This window comes from Typopeltis vanoorti, chromosome 22 (genome assembly GCF_054136105.1).
Source record: "Typopeltis vanoorti isolate ZY-2024b chromosome 22, IOZ_Tvanoo_1.0, whole genome shotgun sequence".
Lineage (NCBI taxonomy): Eukaryota > Metazoa > Arthropoda > Arachnida > Uropygi > Thelyphonidae > Typopeltis > Typopeltis vanoorti.
In genome coordinates, this window is record NC_143570.1 from 11,014,369 (window position 1) to 11,036,975 (window position 22,607).

Sequence of the window (22,607 nt, forward strand, 5' to 3'; positions counted from 1 at the left end):
GGGGCACTCCTAAACGAAAGCAGGCAAAATAGCCTTAAAAATAATAGTTTTTAAGAGGAGTAACATGGAAATTTTCCCAGAAATAATACCTATATTATGAAGAATATTATGTTTTGGTACCACCTAGCAAAAAAGGGAAAAAAAAATCCTAGGTGATCTATGTGGGATTAGTTAGAGAGCAGCATTTATTGATTTTGTTTCTTTATTAATTATTCAGATATAAATATTCGAGAAAAGATGTATTTTCTTCACAAAAAAAACATCAAAATTTATCAAAATTCAAAGAAAACACAGGATGTTTCAGTACTATATGGGATTATCATATGTAGATGGTGATGTTGCTTTGAATATAAAGGACCACTAGGCACTACACTGTGTTAGCTTTGCATTAGGAACACCCACCTAATAATGCATTGGTCCACCTTTCTGTGCATTCACAGCTTGCAGATGCCTAGAACAGATTCCACAAGGGTGTTGAACATCCATGCATAATTTGACTTGTGTCCACTGCAGCATCTCCATTAGTGTGCACTCATTCCATGGAGGAAGATCATCAGTTCTCACACCCCCATTCTTGCATATCTCACACATGTTCAGTTTGGTTACAGTCAGGTGAGTTTCGCGGAAGGCAATGTGATGAATTTGTTGTGTTCCTCCAACCACTCATAGTTGTACGAGCCCGATGCAATGCATTGTCCTGTTGAAAGATGGCACTGTGGTCAGGGTAGTCCTCCTGCAGATATGGATGGAGATGGTCAGTTAACAGGTTCCTGTAGCATTTACCATTCAGTATTTATGGGATGATAACCAACAGACCTAGGACATACCATGAAAGAGCTTCCCAGACCATAATACCACCTCCACTGGTCTGTTAAATCCCAACTGTGCAACCAGGGAATAGGACTTCATGCTGTTTATGCCAAATGTGAACCCAGCCATCAGCATGGTGCAGCAGGAAATGGAACTCATCACTCCAGATGACCTTCTTCCATCTGTCGAGAATCCATTGCCAAGTTCCTTGGCCCATGCGAAGCATTGTTTCAATGCTTGGCCATCATCATGGGTATCCTTGTTGGTTTCTCTGGCTGTAGAAACCCCCCCCCCCCAGGCGAAGCAAGGTATAGTGCATGATGCAGGTGGAAATGTGTCAAACTGCTCTGCTGTTGTACTAGTGGGTGAGCTGTGTGACTGTTGTACATCATTTCTGAGATACCAGTCATGATGCCCAGTGCTCGCCTCTGGGATCAACCATGCGTGGCTGACCAGTGCGTGCCCTTTAATCTGGTCCTGGTGTACACCCTTGGTACATAGTACAGGAGCAACCAACAAGTGTGGCTGTTTCCATAATACTGGCACTTGCCCTCCAAGCCAACTATCTGTCCACAGTCAAATCGGCTTACATCACCACATTTCTCCATTATTCGCAAGCTTTCTGATTACATGTAGAAGATAGGTGTGCCTATTTATAGTAGCCGCATGTGACATCGATATCACATATGGTACTTTGTTTTTATGCCAAATATGTGATATTTGGTTGTAACACAAAGATAACTCGCTGTATTTGCCTTATTAAATGACTTGGTAATACTGATATTCTGATTTAAATATATTTCAGTTTATCAAAATTAAAAGGGGAAAAAAATAAATTTTTAAATAGAACAGGAACTTAATGTGTTGCAACTCTAATGATGAAAAAAGTATCATCATGCATAATAAGTATTTTGTACATATATATTTGTTGAATTGTAAGGATATTTTATTCCATCAGGTCTACAATCCATAAGAGAGTTTAAAACACGAGCTCGTAGGGAAGCTACTGAGCATAGTACATCTGGTAGTGTATCATCATCAATCAGTGGTCGCTTTTTAGGCTTGCGAGCATGGAAAGAAAAGGTAATATTTTGTTTAATTTTGGATCATATTGAGAAATGAAGCATATATTTGTTATGCTCTATATCCTTACCTAGGGGGGAAAAAATTGATCTGGATAAATTTCCTGGCTTTAATTTTAACTTTTTTTGTATTTGTTATAATAATGGACTACATTTGTGTATCAGAATTTATGTTCAAAATTACAGGAAGATACATTGAAGCTCTTTTTCTAGATGTAGAATCTGAATCATTTGCCATTTATTTTAGAATTATAGCTTGTATTACTAAAATTAGTTATTTGTATTTTCATCCAAAAATTGTGAAGATGGCAATCCAAAATATTTAGCTTTTTCTTTCAGTTCTCCGTTCAGGATGCAATTCAAATTTTTCATGTTCCTGCCTGCTTTCTATTGCTGATTTGCATGCCTGTGTATTTATCACAGCAGCTATTCATTTCAGTTAAAAGAATCCTGATGACTAGTAGTAGATTTAAGAGTATAACACCATTTTTCATGAAGTAAAGAGCTTGGATTAACATTTCCAATTTTGATATCAGATTTAATGCCACATTCTTGCATAATGTGATCTGTATGGATCATGACTGGCAGTGGAAATAGTGTGCACCCTTGTCTTACACCTGATTTTACATCAAACCATCTTCATCTGTCTCCTTCAATTCTAACTGCGGACTATGTACAAGGTGTGGCTATTAAATAACAAGACTGGCTGCAAAAATGTGATTTATTATTACAATTATACAACTTAATTGTTATCCCCCCCCCCTTCAACATACTCCTCTCCTCTATCTATGCACTGTTGCATACGAATTTTCCATTCTTGGAAGCAGTGTTGCAAGTCATCAGGCGTTATCTGCTTCAGTAGCACTGCCATTTTCTCTTTCACCTCATCCACTGACTGAAAATGGGTGCCCTTCAATGCAGATTTCAACTTTGGAAAAAGATGAAAGTCGCATGGAGCTAAGTCCAGCGAGTAAGGTGGATGATCCAACACTATGATTTCTTATCAGCCAGATACTGCTTTACAGACAGTGCTGTGGACTGGAGCATTGTCCTGATGGAGAATCCAAGTGTTGTTCTTCCACAGATCAGGTCTCTTCTTCCTCACTTGTTCTCTCAGCTTGGCCAGAACCTCAAGGTAATAATTTGGTCAACTATCTGACCCTCTGGTATCCATTCAACCATTACCTCGTTATTGATATAAAAAAAAAAAATTTTCAGAATTGCCTTCAGTTTTGACTTTCTCATTCTTGCTTTTTTCATTCTCGGTGACGTGGGAGTTTTCCAGATCTAACCTAACCTAACCATCCACCTTACTCGCCAGGCTTAGCTCTATGTGACTTACTTTTTTCTAAAGTTGAAATCCGCATTGAAGGGCACTCATTTTCAGTCAGGGGATGAGGTAAAGGAGAAAACAGCAGCTCCACTGAAGCAGATAACATCTGATGACTTACAGCATTGCTTCCAACAATGAAAAATTTGTCTGCAATGGTGTATGGATAGAGGGGGGGGGGTATGTTGAAGAGGATAACAATTAAGTTGTACAATTGTAATAATAAATCACATTTTTGCAACCAGTCTTGTTATTTAATAGCCACACCTCATATTGCTCTGTATAATGTCCCACTTACATCATATAACTGTAGCATTTTGAACAGCTTTTCTCTAGGCACTTGCCTTTTCCAGCTATAAAATTTAAATATAGATAATTGTTATTCCACTATTTTTCAAATAGTGGAAATATAACAATTCAATTTTTTTTTTTTTTTTTTCTTCTATTCTATTCTATTCTATCCTAGGAGTTTATTCTATTTTTCAAATAGAATAAACTCCTAGGGACCACAGGAATTATTTGTTATAGTGGATAGTTTGCTATATTGAATTTCTTTTAGCACAGCATTATGAGCTTTTTGTTGGAACTTTTAATAAGTTTGATATAGTGATCGTGTTTGCTATAGTGAGAGTTGACTGTTTAAATATATCATTGTGGACAACTTCTATTAGACTGAGCTTGCTCTTTCCCATGTTTCTCTTTGATAATTTCTTGAATCCTCATTTATGCTTGCTTAATGAAAAATTGAAAAATGAGCTGTCATTACATGTTATAGTTATGGTGCTTTATTTGAAAACAAATCTCGCCCACTAGAAGTGTGCGAATAAGTTTTTCATTTCAAAACAATTAACTTTTGCATAGCATGGATACATTAATCAAATCTTTGTCTTTATTTAGTTGACTATTATAATTAACCTTATATATCTATGCAGTACATTCGACTTATGTAATAATTATTTTAAAGATATAATTATTGTGCTTACAATATAATTTCATTATCAAAATAAATTGGTAATTATAAATGCAAAATTGAAAATTGGCACAATGCAATTAAGTAATGTAGTACATCTTATTCTTCCCACACCTTTATCCTTAAGTACATGCACAGTTGTAATATAGTATTATTGTAAGCTTATTTTCACAGCGGGGTGCTTAAGAGTCAAAGATGTATAACTGAGAGGAGACCTCCACATAGCCTTTAAAGGAATGCGGAGAGCCGACCAGGGCTTCTGACCTAATGTCCAATCCTCACCTTCTCGAGGTGCACCCTGTTGGGTATCTACTTGGATACTGAATGGACGAGGATGGGCTGGCAATTTGGGATTTAGCCGATCAAATTATATTCTTATTGGTTAAACCAAAATATAGAATGATGGTACAACATGACAAAATTTCATGCCGGCTGGGGCGTCGCCCCGGTTAAACAAGGTCCCTGTTGTTTTCGCCAGACAACCAGGGCGAACAGCGAAAAGTCAGCCACTGGAACAAATCTGAAAACAAACCTCAACTCAACATCACCAGAGTTAAAGATCGGTACTATCAACGTAAGAAGCCTGAATGGCAAAGAAATGGAGCTAGCTGAGGAATTAGATAAGTACCAGATCGACATAATAGGGGTGACCGAAACAAAAAAGACCAAAACTAGTAAGATCTTTCTGAGCAATAAATACAAAATGTTATATTCGGGCAATGACAATCAAGGAAAAGAAAGAGTAGCCATAGTATTCAACACAAAATACGAGGCGCTAATCTTCTTGAATGGCAGTCAGTCTCAAGTAGAGTAATGTGGGCAAATATGAGAATGGGGAACTGGACAATGAGACTTATTTGTGCCTATGGTCTCACAGAAGGTTCTACTAAGGTAGAAGTGGAGGAATTTTTTGAGGCATTAGAAAAAGCAACTGACACAATGAAAAAGGAAAAGTTGGTCCTTGTTGGGAATCTAAATAGCAGAGTAGGAAATGATTGTGAGACATACAAAAATATTTTGGCAAAATTTGGTGAAAAGAGCAAAGCTAATAATAATGGCAAATATCTGTTGGATTTCTGCTCAGGACATGGACTGGTTATTACTAACACCATGTTCCAACATGAAAATGTGCACAAATTCACACGGAGAGAAGAGGCTAGGAATAAGAAAAGTCTCATTGACTATGTTATTGTTGATAGTGATGTTTTCTCCCTGGTGCAGGACACCAAAGCGTACAGAGAATTTGAAATTGGAAGTGATCACTATTTAGTCTTGAGCAGGATAAAATTGAATTTCATATTGAAAAGAATAACATGTAAGAAAGTTTTAAAGCGAATAAAAGTTGAGCAGCTCTCAGATGTGAACTGTAGGCTAAAATACACAGACTATTGAAGAAAAAATGAAAGAGTTTGAGAACAGGAATCAAACCTTGGAGATTCAGTGGCAAACTCTGAAGAAAACATTGATTCTGCCAGAGAGGCATGTGGTGAGGTTATCTGTAAGGATAAAAAAATCAGAACTTCCTGGTGGACAGGGAGTTCTGATTGAAGCTATGAAGAGGCTGTGAAGGAAAAGAAGAAAGCATACCAAAAGTTCCTGTCAAATAAGTCAGCTTGTTCTCTTAGAGAATATAGAGACAAATGCAAGAATGCTAAACACTGTAAAACTAGCTAAACAAAAGTCATGGGAGGACTTTGGCAAGAATATAGAAAATAAATATCAAGAATGTGGCAAAATATTCTGGAGGTTGTTGAAGAAGCTTAGGAATGGAGGAAAGAGTGCTGTAAAAGGAATTAGAGATGATAAAGGTGACATGAAAACGGGAGAAAAAGATATCCTTGAAGTATGCAGTAATTACTTTGAAAAACTGCTAAATGAAACAAGTAGTGATGACAGCACAGTGGTAAAAAACACTGACCAGGCATGCAGTCAGGAATACATATCCATACTAGAAGTAGAAAAAGCCATCAAAGGCTTGAAATGTGGAAAGGCAGCAGGAGTAGATGATATTCGACCAGAAATGCTGAAGTATGGTGGTATAAGAGTCTTACAGTGGCTACACTGCATAGTTCAGAAAGCCTGGGCAGAGGGACGAATCCCCGATGACTGGAGTAGAGCTCTCATAGTACCCATATATAAAAAGGGAAATAAAACTGCATGTGAGAATTACAGAGGTATTTCTCTACTGAGTGTTCCTGGCAAGATCTATGCAAGTATACTTCAGAAACAGTTGAGAAGAATTGTGGAAGAAAAGCTTGGTGAAGAACAAGCTGGATTCAGGCCAAATAGAGGCTGTCAGGATCAGATCTTCACTTTACGACAAATAGTGGAGAAATCATGGGAATATAACAAAGATCTGTATTTAAGTTTTGTCGATCTGGAAAAGGCATATGACAAGGTGCCAAGAGAGAAGCTATTCAATACGCTGCAGTTATATGGTGTCAGTGGGGCATTATATCAAGCAATACTTAGTCTTTATTTGAGTTGTAAGTCAGCAGTTAGAATTGAAGGAAGTACAGGAAGATGGTTTAATGTTAAATCTGGTGTGAGACAAAAATGTACATTATCCCCTCTGTTATTCATTATCTATATGGATCACATTATGAAGGAAAGTATTATTAAACATGATATCAAAATTGGAGATGTTAATGTTAGCTCTTTGCTTTATGCAGATGATGTTATACTTCTAAATAAATCTGCTACAAGTCTGCAAGATTCTCTGACTAAATTGAATATTGAATACCATATCTATTACAACAGATATGCTTCATACCATATCTGTTGTAATAGATATGGTATGAAGGTCAGCAATAAAAAGACAAAGACAATGAAAATAGGCAGAATCATTGAAAATGTTCAACTGTGTTGTGAATGGAGAACCTGTGGAACAAGTAAAATATTTCAGCTATTTAGACATGATTTTTACTGAAGATAGTAAATTAAATATAGAAATAGACAACAGAATCAGCAAAGCTGGTATGGTGGGAAGACAATTGAATAAATTCATATGGAATAAGAGAGAAATTAGTCGGAACACTAAATTTGCTGTGTACAAGACAGTGTTCAAACCAGTTTTAACTTATGGATCTGAGAGCTGGGTCAGAAGTAAAACACTTGACCAAAGACTAGAGACCACAGATATGAGAGTCCTGAGAAAGATTATAGGTGTGAACAGATGGCATCAATGGCAATATCATATTAAAAACTAGGATATTAGGAAAGAACTTGACATTGTCAGCATCCAGGAATGCATTAGCAGAGCTAATCTGAGGTGGTATGGTCACTTAAACAGAAGGGGCGAGAAAAGATTAGCAAAACAAGTGTTCTCTGCCAGGTTGGCAGCAAAACGACCCAGGGGAAGACCAAGATGTAGGTGGATTGATACGGTACAAAGTGCTTTAGACGATAGAAATATAAGATCTGATAATGTTGGAGTGTTGACAAGTAACAGACTGATTTGGAGGAAAATTGTAGATAGGAAATTAATAATGATGTAATTTTTTTCATGTAGTACTATCATATCCTGTACACCCCTTGAGGGTAGATGGCAGGAATTTGATGATGATGATATTTTCACAGCCCACAACATGAATTATCTTTAATGTTATTAAATATTTGAAAATTTTATACACCGAAAATACTTTTTAGTACTCTTATTTAAAAAAAATACAATTATCTTGAACATGTAACTGACTGTATTGTGAAAAGTAAGTTTGGCTCCACATAGAGTGCTATCTACTTTCTTGTTTTTGTGAATTATTAGTCTTTCTTATTAAATTATTGTTTATAGAGAATTTCTATAATTTCACCCTTTCATTATGAACAAGAGAAAACACAGACTGAGTTGTAGCAAGCATTTTAAACCCACATTAAAGGAAAGCATTTCTTTATAATCACATGTATAGTGAATATACATTCTTTAGGTGGTATCACTTTGTTTAGTTGTCATAACATTTAGTTTTTTAAAACATCATCTGTAACAATATTTTTATAAAGTAGCCTGAGACCCTCAGGGAGGATAATATCCAAAAAGACTTAACTGAGATGGAAGTTTGGAACTGGAATGAAAAATCTGAAGACAGAAAGGAATGGAAGAAGTTGTTGGTACATGCAGCAAAGAACCTTTTAGAGCTTCAGCAAGCTAAACAAGATTAAAACTGTTGCCAAGTAAAATTTTTTTGTGGTTAGTAGATTAAATTGTATTTTAGAAGCTCTGCTATCAAAATTCAAGTGTATAAATTTATATGAACTAAGAAAGAAGTTAGTCAAAGCACTAAACTAGCTGTATGTAAAGCATTGTTCAAACCAATTTGAACATGCTTATCTGAGAGCTGGGTTAGAAATATAACATTTGATCAATGACTGGAGGCTGCAGATATGAGAGTTCTGAAAAAGATTTAGTTGAGTGAATAGATGGCATCAGTGACAGTATATTTAAAAACAAGAATAATCAAGATTAGCAAATAAAGTGTTTTTCCTTGGTGGTGGTGGGAAGGGGCTGGAAAGACTCATTGGAAGACCAAGATCTAGGTGGATTGATATACAGTAAGATGAGTTTTAATAGATAGAAATATAAGATCAGATAATTTTTTGTAGTCTTGAAGTAGATTAATTTGGAGGAAAAGTGTTCATACAAAATTGGTAATGAAGTAACTTTCTCTTATACTCTCATAAATATCCTGTATACTGCCTGAAGTTTCATGTCAGCAGTTTGATGATGATAATGATCTTCACATCATATTTTTCCACAGCAGATGTTTGTGGTGGGTTTTATAATTCTGTGAACCTTATTATGAATACTTTAATTTTTGTGCAGATTACAATGTTTCCATGTTTTATGGAATGTGATGCAGATTTTTAATGGTTTATCTAGTTAGGAAGTATTCTGATGCCTTGCCATAAAAGATCTGCACTGTTTCTTCAAGTTGCTTTCACTAGATTTTCTTTTTCATTGAAGATACATTAGCAAAATTTTTGTCATCTTACGAGGATGTGCTGAAAAGTTTTAACAATCGCCATAAAGGAATTGAGGTAGAACGATGTAACTTACACATTATTCTACATATTTATTCTCCACAAAGTGTTATACACTTGTTACAATGCTGCTGCATCATGACAGCACATGTTCCCTCTTGGTTGACATTCAAACATTGGGCATCCACTTCGTTGAGAGCTTCTGCATGTCTTGATGTTGGTGGATAATGATCTCAACTCATTCCTTGGATATCCCCAGCATCTTTGCAATGTTTTTGGCTGGTATTTGTCTATCATCAAGGATCGTGGCTTGCACTGCATTGATGTTTTCAGGTATGATCGTTGTGGAAGGTCTTCTTGACCTGAGGACATCTGTTTTCTTGGTATGCCCAGTTTTAAACTTGGCCACCCATTTGACAACTGTTGGATATGCTGGGGCATAGTCTTCTAAAGACTCGCACAAAGTTTGGTGAATCTCAATTGCAGACTTTTCTTGCAGCACGAAAAACTTGAAGATGGCCCACACCTCTGTCTTTGAATTTATTCAAAACCTCTGACATGTCTTTTTATAATCCTAAAAAAAAAAAAAAAAAATGTTCATGACACCCACATCCGTCCATCTTCTCAATAGAGGTTGTAGTATGATTTATCACTCCATAACACTGCTTTCCAATCTTCCATGTCCCACTGTACACATATGCTCTTTGCACCACTGAAGATGATGCTGATGCATGTTGGTTCAGGTAATGTGGGGCTTGCATAATGTGGCCCTACCATGGAAGCTCATGTTGTGAGCCTCGGTTCTGAATATTTTTGTGTAAATTTGTATTCCAGTTGATGCCCAGAACTCAGCCGATAAATGGCAGTTTTTGCATATTATCCTTCATAGCATTCTGTTGTCACATTTGGTGAGTGTGGTGGGTCATCCACTGTAGGTAGCACTTGCAGTTGACTTCCTGCACTTAAATCTCAGTATATCACTAATTGTTGACATGGGATGGCAAAATATGCTGAACAGATAGGCCTGCAACTGTTACACCTGGACAGAGTTTCACTGACTTGAGAGCATCATATTCCTCCAGTTTATGCTGGCTACAACATGACTCATTATATGATACGATTTGTTCTTTTAGAGAAACTTGTTCTATAGTTATATTATTTACAGAAATATCTGGTCTTATAAACAAATAAATAGTATTACCTATGCCTTGTGTTTTTGTGTAAATAAGTAATACATGGTACAATGCATCTTGCCCATGGGGGGTGGGGAGGTCTCCATTGACTTCTTTTCAAGCGGTGTATGTTTTAGATAGAAATAGGGGATATTAAAGCTCCTATCTTATTTCAAAGCTGAATATGTGCAGAAACTTTGAAAGTTTTGCAAATTTAAACCAGAGAGCTATCAGAATACAATTGTTGCCATCAGAGTTACCTTAGCTTGCATTACTTGAAAGACTTGAGCATTGTCCAGGCATCTGTATATTTGACTTTTCTTAGTTCTTTTGGTGAAGGTTTTACTGGTCTAACAGCTGTTTCAAACTGGTTGGTCCTCTTCTGAGATCAGGCAGAAACCTTAGGAGGGCAGGAACCTTCATTCAATAGTAAAGCAATTGTATGCCACTGAGTTGCATTTTGCATAAGTCAAGAGGAGTTTTGAATTGATTGATCTCTAAAGAGAACCAACTAGTTTGCCACAACTATCAGGCTAGTTAGACCACCAGAAGCACTAATAAAAGACAAATATACAGACCTGGGTAGCACTCACTCTAAAGTAGTGCAAGCTAAGGCAACTCTGTTATCAAGAATTAAATTCTCATAAGTTTTCTGGTCAGATTTCTGAAACATTTCATTTTCTACAAATATTCGGGTGAAATACAGTTGGATCTTTATTATTTCCTATTTTTGTCTAATTTAGATAGCTGAAATGAAGCTATATGGATCTTTTTTTGATAATTAAAAAGTATGTTATAACTAAAATTCTGATGATCATATTAGCATCTTCTAGATTACAAATATTACCAGGTATCAAATAACAATAAGTTCACATTAAAGTCCTAAGATACTTATATCCTGATGTGAGGAGAACCTAGAGTAACAAATAATAATAAGGTTGGGTTCCACTGTAATTAATCATGCTAATGTGTACAGAAGAAAAGAGCTGGTGTAGTTTATTAGACACTGGAGTAAGTTCGTTGTTTGCAGTTATTCTTTCAAGTTTACATGGTGATCAGCATTCCTTGTGTAGGGAGACAGAAACACACATGTTAGAGCAATTGTTAAATATTGTCATCTGCACCATTGTTATGTATTGTTACTTTTCCTATAATAATTTACTTTCTTTATGAATTTACCTCTCTACAATAACTACAAGACTTACAAAATTTCCCTGACTCTAATATCTGTATCACTTCTTACGTGTTCATTCTATAAGGAAAGCAAATTCTATATCTCTAGCCAATTCCTAATTTTACTCACGTGCTTACCCTGACTGTTAAAGGTTATTCCTTGCTAGAAGAAACAAATCCTCTAATTTCTTTCTGGGGCTGTCTCCTCTTCAGATATTGACAAATTTATTTTTTAAAGCTGCACTAGCCAATATCTTAGAATAGAGGGGACTCTTATTCAGTGAGACATTTTCAGACTTGGTGCACATAGGTGGATAAATTTAGTGCTTAAACTCATAAATTAAATGCTTTACTGTGGCTAAGTAAAATCTGGTTTGCAGTCATAACCTCTATAATAGCATGTTATACCTTTCTTTCCATTCCCCTCCGCTATGGTTCAGATTAATGAGTGGTAGTTTTGATTCATATCACAGGCAAAACTCAGGTATAGAAGCAAAAACATATTTATTGGAATCTAAAGACATATACACTTTCACTTTCAGTTAGTTCAATGACATCCTAAATCAAACTGTATCAAACTGATTAATACTCTAATAATCAATGTTAATACTCTAATATCTAATATACTCTAATCTAATGCATGAACAATAAATCCTTCTTTTAAGTTAGAGATTAAACACACATAATATACACATTATACAGCTCTAATCAATTTTCTACCTACTATGTTAGTCTTGCACATTAAACTAGTCGCAATCATCTATAATCATGGACATTAGCCACTGCTAAATAATCACTTAAAGTTAAATACTCTCCATACTTGATTATTACACTACAATGATCTTTCCCTTTTGCCGACTGGGTAATTATGCAACAAAATCTGTACTTTACCATTTCTTGGGGCAGGATCTCCAGGTCCGTCTGAACTGTCCTTCTTTGTTTGAATTACCTCTCGATACCTCCATAAGCCTGCGTCCACGTGGTGGGTCACTGTTGTCATCAGATTAAGCTATGCTCTGCACCTGGCTTTTTTACCTTGTCTATTCTCGATCTGTTTCGGGCCATCTTCATTTCTACAGGATACTTCTGCGATATTATTCCGTCGGAACTTTCAGCGAAGGAGTGAAGACAGCATATGCCGACATCTCACGCTTTAGTACCGGCAGAAATTCAGACATCGAAGGGAAAAGCACACCGTCCGATATCGTACTATCGCCAAGAAACACCTTCAGGAACCTCCGATCCATGGGAGAAATCGAATCATCCAGCAAAATAGGTGAAAAAAGCCCTGAAAAAGGGGTGCAAACCCTTTTTTTCTCCCTTCACTCCCACCCCCCATTCCCCCTGTTACGATATTGCCCTCTTACTTTCTGCAATCTTTTCCCCTCCTGCTACTTTCTTCATCCACGGGGATTTCGGCACATCATGAGATCTCTAGCAGTGTCTTCCGGTAAACAAATGTGCGTCGCTTTCCAAGATTGCCAATGCCACAGGCCCGCCCGTGACCTTTGGACTATTGTTTACATCTAATTTACCCATTCATTGTATACATGATGCATTCATATAATACTAATTTATACACAAAGTTCTTTACATGGTATTACAGTTCTACTAAAAGGAGGTAATTCTATTTCTATTTACAGTTAGTATTTTATTGCTCCTACTCGAGTAAAAGGTTTTTTTCTCTCAGCTGATTTTTCTGACTTGTTAAATCTTGAATGAATTGTTTCCTTTTAAAGGCTCTTCATTCAGGATGTAACACAATTAATTTACTTACAGTTAAGAAAATAACATTTGACGTTTTCACTTCTATCAAGGTCATCATCAGGAAAACAAATATATGAATAAGGCAAACTAAATGACGCTACACATAAATATGCTAAAGTCTAACAGCTCTGTCAAATTTTTACACTAGCCTGAAATCTGGCGAGAATAAGTAAATAAAATAATTTTATATATAATAAGTGTAATAATATACAGGAGATCAAACAAACCAAGGGGGAAAAAAAAAAAGAACAAAAAAAAAACATTTACAGTGGAACTATATGAAGCACCTCTACAGTCCTGATATCTTAAGGCAGTGGTCTCCAAACTTTTCGCCGTGAGGGCCACATTGGGTACTTCAGCACTGTTCAGCGGGCCGTAGTAATAAAAAAACTCTACAACTAGGTATATGAGTTTTATTGAAAGCGGATAAAAACTGATTACAGAGTATGTGAGATTAAATTATCGTATATATTAATGACAACGAACACTATCAGCAAATTCTCATATTTTTATCACAAATTATAATAAAATCATTAATGTGAATGATGTAACTGTGTTTGTGTTTTTAAAATCTTAAGCTCAGGTTCAAATTTTGAAGTGCTAATTACAAGTAGCGATTTCAAAGTTCATCAGATAAATTTGTCCTGTATTTTGACTTGATATATTTCATTCGGGAAAAAGTTTGTTCTCAAAGATATGTTGTCCCAAAAATAGAGATAAACTTACAAGCAAATTTCTTCAAATTTGGGAACTGCTCAGAGTTCAACAATTTATAAAAATCGATCAAGTTTCCTTCCTTGTATTTATCTTTAATATGTTCATTTGCCTGAAGTTCAATAATTTCCATTTGAAGTTGACTTGGGACATCAGTAACAACACAGTCAAACGGATTTTGAAACAATATTATTTCCCTAGCATTGACGTCCAAATCAGCAAATCACTTCTGAAATTGTTAAGATCTGAAATAACTAAATTTGCGAACGAGAAAGGAAATTCTGCTTCACCCTTTTTATGCAATTCTGCACAGTGTGGCATATGAGCAAAGTTATTTTCACCTGGCCTTCCAGAAGTATCAACTTTGCTCTGAATGCCTTGATATGAGATAATAAATCGCAAACTAAGTTATTTTCACCCTGCAACTTTAAATTCAAATTGTTTGTGTGGTTCACCAGATCTGCAAAAAATACCAATTTCCAAACCCACTCGATATCTGATAAGTGGTTTGTAAAGATTTTTCTCGGTAAGAAATATATCAATTTCATTCCTGAGATGAAAGAAGCGTGATTGAACCTTTCCACAGCTAAGCCAGTGAATTGCAGTTTAATGTCGAGTCAACATACTCAGAATTGCATTCCTCGAGAAAAGACCTAAACCGGTGATGATTAAGTGCATGAGAGCGAATAAAATTTACCATAGAAATAACAGGTTTTAAGACACAGCTCATATCAACGTCTTTTCCACAAAGCGATTGTTGGTGAATAACAGTGAAAAAACATTGGTTTTGATATTTCTGCATCCTCACAAGCTTTTGTGATTTGCCCAATCATTTCCATTTTTATAGCAGACATGTTTTTTCCTCCATCAACTGTCACGCACTGCAGACGATTCCAGTTCAAATTATATTCTGTTAGTGTTTTTTGAATTTATTTTGAAGATATCTTCTCCTGTTGTAGTACCATACATGTTGCGAAGTGACGCTAATTCCTATGTGACATGAAGTGCATCGTCAATGCCATGTAAAAATACTAAGAGTTGTGAGGTATTACAAACATCATTTGATTCATTTAGTGCGAGAGAATACCGACTAAAACATTGTGCTTTGCCTACAACTTGCTGGATAATGTTATTTCCCTTATTTTCGACCCGACAAGCAGTAGTATTTGAAAGACTTATTCTAAAAATATTAAGTTTTTTTGGGCATAACTTGGCCATTGCTTCCAACCTAACCTATCATATTCTTTGATGATATTGCCATTGATGAATGGTTTTCTTTTTTTAGCCAACACATAAGCAACCTTGTAGCTTACCAAGGTTAAGAATTCATTTTCTTAACCTTGGTAAGCTATGAGTTTTCTTTCGTAAATAAGCCTTGCTGAGAACGCAAACGACGTAATGATTCAAATTTATTTGAACGCTCCTTTTCTCTAAATTGTGAAAATGTTGAAGCATGTTTTGTTTCTTAGTGGCAGCATATATTGTATTCTTCCAACACAGCAATAGTGTCTTTACAAATGAGACAGCTTTATCCTTTGAGTTAGATTATATGAAGAAGTATTTTATGCTCCATTCTTCATTAAACACACGACATTCATGATCAACTTTTCTTTTCTTTTTCCCATCAATGTTAACCCTATAAAAGAGAATAAATTTATAAATAATTATAAAAATTTTTTTATCATCATCAAATTCCTGACATGTACCCTCAAGGTGTGTACAGGATATGATAGTACTACATGAAAAATTTACCTCATTACCAACTTCATATCTACAATTTTCCTCCAAATCAGTCTCTTGCTTGTCAAGACTCCAACATTATCACATCTTATATTATTATTGTCTAAGGCACTTTATACCGTATCAATCCACCTATATCTTGGTCTTCCTCTGGGTCGTTTTCCTGCCAACCTGTTGGAGAACACTTGTTTTGCTAATCTTTCCTCGCCCCATTCTGTTTAAGTGACCATACCACCTGAGATTAGCTCTGCTAACACATTCCTGGATGCTGACAATGTCAAGTTCTTTCCTAATATCCTCGTTTTTAATATAATGATATTGCCATTGATGCCATCTGTTCATGCCTATAATCTTTCTCAGGACTCTCATATCTTTCCACAGGTTCTCCGTTCACAACACAGTTGACATTTTCAGCAATTCTACCTATTTTCATTGTCTTTGTCTTTTTAATGCTGACCTTCATACCATATCTATTACAACAGTTATTCAATTTAGTCAGAGAATCTTGCAAACTTGTAGCGGATTTATTTAGACGTATAACATCGTCCGCACATTAACATTTCCAATTATGATATCATGTTTAATACCATTTTCCTTCATAACGTGTTCCATATAGATAATGAATAACAGACGGGATAATGTACTTCCTTGTCTCGTACCAGATTTAACATTAAACCATCTTCCTGTACTCCCTTAAATTCTAACTGCTGACTTGCAACTCAAATAAAGACTAAGTATTGCTTGATATAATGCCCCATTGACACCATATAACTGTAGTGTATTGAATAGCTTCTCTCTTGGAACCTTGTCATATGCTTTTTCCAAATCGACAAAACTCAAATACAGATCTTTGTTATATTCCCATGATTTCTCCACTATTTGTCGTAAAGTGAAGATCTGATCCTGACAGTCTCTATTTGGCCTGAATCTAGCTTGTTTTTCACCAAGCGTTTCTTCCACAATTCTTCCCAACTGTTTCTCAAGTATACTGGCATAAATCTTGCCCGGAACACTCAGTAGGGAAATACCTCTGTAATTCTCGCACGTTCAGTTTTATTTCCCTTTTTATATATGGGTACTACTAGAGCTCTACTCCAATCATCAGGAATTTGTCCCTCTGCCCAGGCCTTCTGAACTATGCAATGCAGCCACTGTAAGACTTTTATACCACCATACTTCAGCATTTCTGGTCGAATATCATCTACTCCTGCTGTCTTTACACATTTCAAGCCTTTGATGGCTTTTTCTACTTCAAGTATGGATATGTATTTCTGGTTGTATGCCTGTTGAGTGTTTTTTACCACTGTGCTATTATTGCTTGTTTCATTCAGCAATTTTTCAAAGTAATTACTCCATACGATAAGGATATCTTTTTCTGCCGTTTTTATGTCGCCTTTATCATATCTAACTCCTTTTACAGCACTCTTTCCTCCATTTCTTAGCTTCTTCAACAACTCCAGAATATTTTCTATGCTCTCGCCTCCCATGACTTTTGTTTAGCTAGTTTTACACAGTTTTTAGCTTTCTTACATTTGTCCCTGTATTCTCTAAGAGCACAAGCTGACTTATTTGACAGGAACTTTTGATATGCTTTCTTCTTTTCCTTCACTACCTCTTTAACTTCCTGTGTCCACCATGGAGTTCTGATTTTTCTGTCCTTACAGACACCCTCACCACATGTATCTCTGGCTGAATCAGGGCTTGCCACTGAATCTCCATGGTTTGGTTCCTGTTCTCAAACTCTTTCATTTTTTCTTCAATCATGTTTGTGTATTTTAGTCTACAGTTCATATCTGAGAGCTGCTCAACTTTTATTCGCTTTAAAACTTTCTTGCATGTCATTCTTTTCAATATGAAATTAAATTTTATTCTACTCAAGACTAGTGATCACTTCCAGTTTCAAATCCTCTGTATACTCTGGTGTCCTGCACCAGGGAGAAAACATCACTATCAACAATAACATAGTCAATGAGACTTTTCTTATTCCTTGCCTCTTCTCTCCATGTGAATTTGTGCACATTTTTATGTTGGAACATGATGTTAGTAATAACCAGTCCATGTCCTGAGCAGAAATCCAACAGGTATTTGCCATTATTATTAGCTTTGCTCTTTTCTCCAAATTTTGCCAAAATATTTTTGTATGTCTCACAATCATTTCCTACTCTGCTATTCAGATCCCCAACAAGGACCAACTTTTCCTTTTTCATTGTGTCAGTTGCTTTTTCTAATGCCTCAAAAAATTTCTCCACTTCTACCTTAGTAGAACCTTCTGTGAGACCATAGGCACAAATAAGTCTCATTGTCCAGTTCCCCATTCTCATATTTGCCCACATTACTCTACTTGAGACTGCCTGCCATTCAAGAAGACTAGCCTCGTATTTAGTGTTTAATACTGTGGCTATCCCTTCTTTTCCTTGATTTTCATTGCCTGAATATAACATTTTGTATTTATTGCGCAGAAAGATCTCGCCAGGTTCTTTTTTGTTTCAGTCATTCCTATTATGTTGATCTGGTACTTATCTAATTCCTCAGCTATCACCATTTCTTTCCCATTCAGGTTTCTTATGTTGATAGTACCAATCTTTAACTGGTGATGTTGAGTTGAGGTGTGCTTTCAGATTTGTTCCAGTAGCTGTCTTTTCACTGTTCGCCCTGTTTCCCTGGCGAAAACAACGGGGGGCCTTTTTTTAACCAGGCAATGCCACAGCTGGCATGAAATTTTGTCATGTTGTACCATCATTTTTTATATTGGTTTAAGCCAATAAGAATTGAATTTGGTCGGCTAAATCCCAAATTGCCAGCCCATCCTCGTTCGTTCAGTATCCTGGTAGATACCCAACAGGGTGCACCACGAGAAGGTGAGTATTGGACATTAGGTCAGAAACCCTGGTCGGTTCTCTGCATTCCTTTAAAGGCTATGTGGAGGTCTCCTCTCAGTTATACGGTTTTGACCCTTAAGCAGCCCTAATTTTTTTTTTTTATTTCAAAAAAATTCTTATCACAATTTCTACGCACGAACTGGTACTTTTTTTTTTTGAAATAGCCGAATTCATTTTTTTCCATTCAGGAAAACAGTTTGTTTTAAATTTTTGATAGTCATTAGTTTTTCAACTGAATATACACTGACAATTTGCATGTAATCTTTTTTAATTTCGTATGACTTGAAGTTTTTTGTCAATGAATAGAGATCGGGAAATTTTGTTTCTATTTCGTTTTTTCTTGTTAGTTCATTTTGACTGTGTTTTTACTGATTTTTTTTTAAGTGTTCTTATTTCGTGCGACATAAATTTTTTTTTTGTTGATTAAAAAGTTTATTCGGATGTAACTTTTTTATTTCGTTTTGAATTCTTTAAAATTTTTTTTCTTCGTTAGTCCATTTTAACCAACCTTTTACAGCTAGAAAGACCATAACTCGGATTACGGTTACTTTTTGCTATTCGGGAATATGTTTTGAACATGGGAGTTTTCCCAGAAATACTAAACATATTTTGAACACAATTTTAATTAATGCATTTGAGATCTATCAAAACCCCGTGTTTTTATTTTTGCGGATTCTTATTGAAAAATTAGTCCAATTGGCGGGCAGGATAAAATCATATTGCTGACTGTAGTTTGGAGACCCATGTCTTTAGGTGTTCTGTCATGTTCTGGATTCTATACAGGTTGCAGATGGGCCTTCTAGACTCTTGAAATTTCCAATCCATCCTTGTTGTGATTAGGATAATGAATCAGCTCACACAAGTTTCCTTGAATGTTCTTTCAAACCAAGTTTTGGTGCTGTATAGGAACTTTGTGCCTCTCCAGTTATTGTATATGTATAAGACAACTCTCAAATACTACAGAAAACCCTCTCGAAATCATGGGTCGTCTTATCATGAGAGTATAAAAAGGGAATCTTAATTTCTTGAATGAATATTTAGGTAGTTACAATACATTGTTATATAAGAAAATAGGCAGTATTTATAAACAAATCAGATTAATTTTTTGTTACACAAATTTATTTAAAATATTACAATAGATGTAAGTCTTAAAAAAAACAATAAGTATTAACCCCAATTTTCATGTTAATTTTCTTCATCTGTTGAAAATAGTTCTTTGGATTCATTGTTTAAATGATTGTCATATGGATCCCAGTTCGAATTCGGTGAATTGATTTCATTTTCATCGTCATCAGTGTCCCACAGCAGATCATCTTCCATACCATCAATAAGATTAGAGATACCACACTTTTTAAATGATTTTATTACAGTCTCTACTTTTACTTTATTCCATGCTTTGATCACAAAATTGCACAACATATTAAGTGATGCAGTGCACGTAGACCTGTATTTCGAACTAGCATACTCTTACTACCTTTAGACTCCACTGTTTAATGCTTATCATATCAAAGTTAATAGGAGTTTCATCCATATTTCCAATATTTGACTTCTTTCGTCCTCCATTCTCTTGCCATCTTCTCGGTTATGTCAGACTTTCTTGCCGCAGCCCACTTATTAGTTTGGTTTGCCATTTCAATTACCCTTATTTTAAATTGAGCTTCATACTTTCTTCGTTTTGTTGCTGGTTCCATGATTTTAAATGATAACAATTTTAATAATCCTAAAATTAAAAAAAAAAAAAAATGCAAAATTAATAATTAAAATTGGGGCTAATCACTTTTAATTAGGGTAATTCGCCTAAATACTAAATATGCTATGCTATGCAAAAAAATAACGGATATGCGTAGATATAAAAATGATGGATATAATAGCAATACCTAACGTTGCATTAATACAAGAAAGAAGAAATTGGGGGGTCATCTTATACAACCAACATAAGCTTAAAACCTAAAAATAACCTAAATTTTAGGCCTCTTCTTATATGCCAGTCGTCCTATACGCTGACATGTATGGTAATTCTGTGACAAGTTTGTAGTGTGTAGTCTGACAAGTCTGTTTTACCATTGTGAAGGAATTTAATGTGTCATTTGGTTCTTTTCTTATTGAAATTATGCACCCTTGATGTTTTAAGGATACTTGTGACATAAAGACTGAATAATATATGCACATAAACACATGAAAAATATTTAATTAACCAAATATTTTGGTCTGGAAATAGCAGACCATCTTCAGTGGCACTACAAGAACAGTTTTAAAAAAATACAAGGTGGAATACTAACAATAGATCATTTAAAAATAGAACAAGCCGCGTGATATTATATCACTAAGTATTAAAGGGAATATTTTTAAGCAGAGACATGATTGAAATGAAGATATTAATTAATAATATTAAATAACATAAAATTAATATGAATTAATGAGTTATCCTGATTAGACTTTCCCAGATTTTTGATATAGATATACAGTCATTCCGATTCAGGTTAAGACGATTGAGTAAGGCCTCTATGCTTTCTTTGAATAAAAGAAAACGTAGAGGCCTCTATTTTCTCTTAACCATCCTTTTGGGTAAGATATATTGATGACATCTTTACTGTATGGCCACACAATAAAGACTCCTTACCTTCTTTTTTAAACACTATCACTTCCTTACATCATCGTATAAAGTTTACTATGGAAATGGAAGAAAACAACCAGTTATCTTTTTTAAACGTTCTCCTCATCCGGTCACCTTCAAATACTCTTACAACTGCAGTTTACAGGAAACCAATGTTCACAGGTCGTTATATTCTTAAAGAATCAGCCCATCATCCTTGTCAAAAAACAGGAATCATAAAATGTCTAATCAGAAGAGCCAAAACTAATTGTTCTACTTCTAATTTTCTACAGAAAGAACTTTCTGCTATCCAACAACACATGAAACTCAATGGCTTTTCTGAAAAGAGTACTCAACATCTTCTCGATTCTTATAATCCACCACAAAACAACGAAGATTCAATACGTCGAGTTCCAATTCCTTACATCTCTGGGATTTCAGAAACTATCGCAAGAATTCTGAAGAAATATGAGTTAGCAGCTACGTATTCACCTATTAACAAATTATCTTCCCATTTTCCTTCTCCTAAAGTCAAACGCTCAACTATGTCTCTTCCTGGAATTTATCAAATTCCCTGCAACTGTGATCTCTCCTATTTTGGACAAACTGGACGTTCTCTTGAAAAAAGAATCCAAGAACATCACTCCTCCATTCATCACAACAAACCTGAAAAATCTGGATTGGCTCAGCACGGGATTGAAACTATCCGCAACATCCTTTGGTCAAAAACTAGCCTCTTACATAGATCCCATTATACATTTGAACGTTTATTCAAAGAAAGCGTAGAGGCTTTACTCAATCGTCCTAACCTGAATCGGAATGACTGTATATCTATATCAAAAATCTGGGAAAGTCTAATCAGGATAACTCATTAATTCATATTAATTTTGTTATTTAATATTATTAATTAATATCTTTATTTCAATCATGTCTCTGCTTAAAACTATTCCCTTTAATACTTAGTGATATAACATCACACGGCTTTTTCTATTTTTAAATGATCTATTGTTAGTATTCCACATTGTATTTTTTTAAAACTGTTCTTGTCGTGCCACTGAAGATGGTCTGCTATTTCCAGACCAAAATATTTGGTTAATTAAATATCTTTCTTGTGCTTATGTGCATTATGCACATAAACACAAGAAAGTGTTTCTCCCACCAGGTGGGAGAAAGGCAAGGAATGGAGATCTTTGGATAAGCTAAGTATACTTTTAAATTTTGCAAGAGGTTTGAAAGTTGCCTTAATATTGTACTTATTTAGTGCTCTGTTTTTCTGATATTCCACTAATGTATGGTATGGCATCTTTGTAAGCTTTTTACCTTTCATGACATTGTTTTTGAGGATCTTGTGAAATGTTTTTTTGTTGTATCCATTCATTATAAAGGTTTGGCTAATAATTACA

The 22,607-nt window shown here is 35.3% G+C and overlaps 1 protein-coding gene across 4 annotated transcripts in view; it reads left to right on the forward strand.

The window, feature by feature from the left end:
• YME1L (ATP-dependent zinc metalloprotease YME1L) overlaps positions 1–22,607 on the forward strand; it is a 281,286-nt gene that overhangs the window by 70,252 nt on the left and 188,427 nt on the right. For all 4 annotated transcript variants that reach the window (XM_090411850.1, XM_090411848.1, XM_090411851.1 and 1 more), the window contains exon 7: positions 1,769–1,893. In XM_090411850.1, the coding sequence (XP_090267976.1) occupies positions 1,769–1,893 (125 nt within the window). The remainder of the gene's footprint in view (positions 1–1,768; positions 1,894–22,607) is intronic.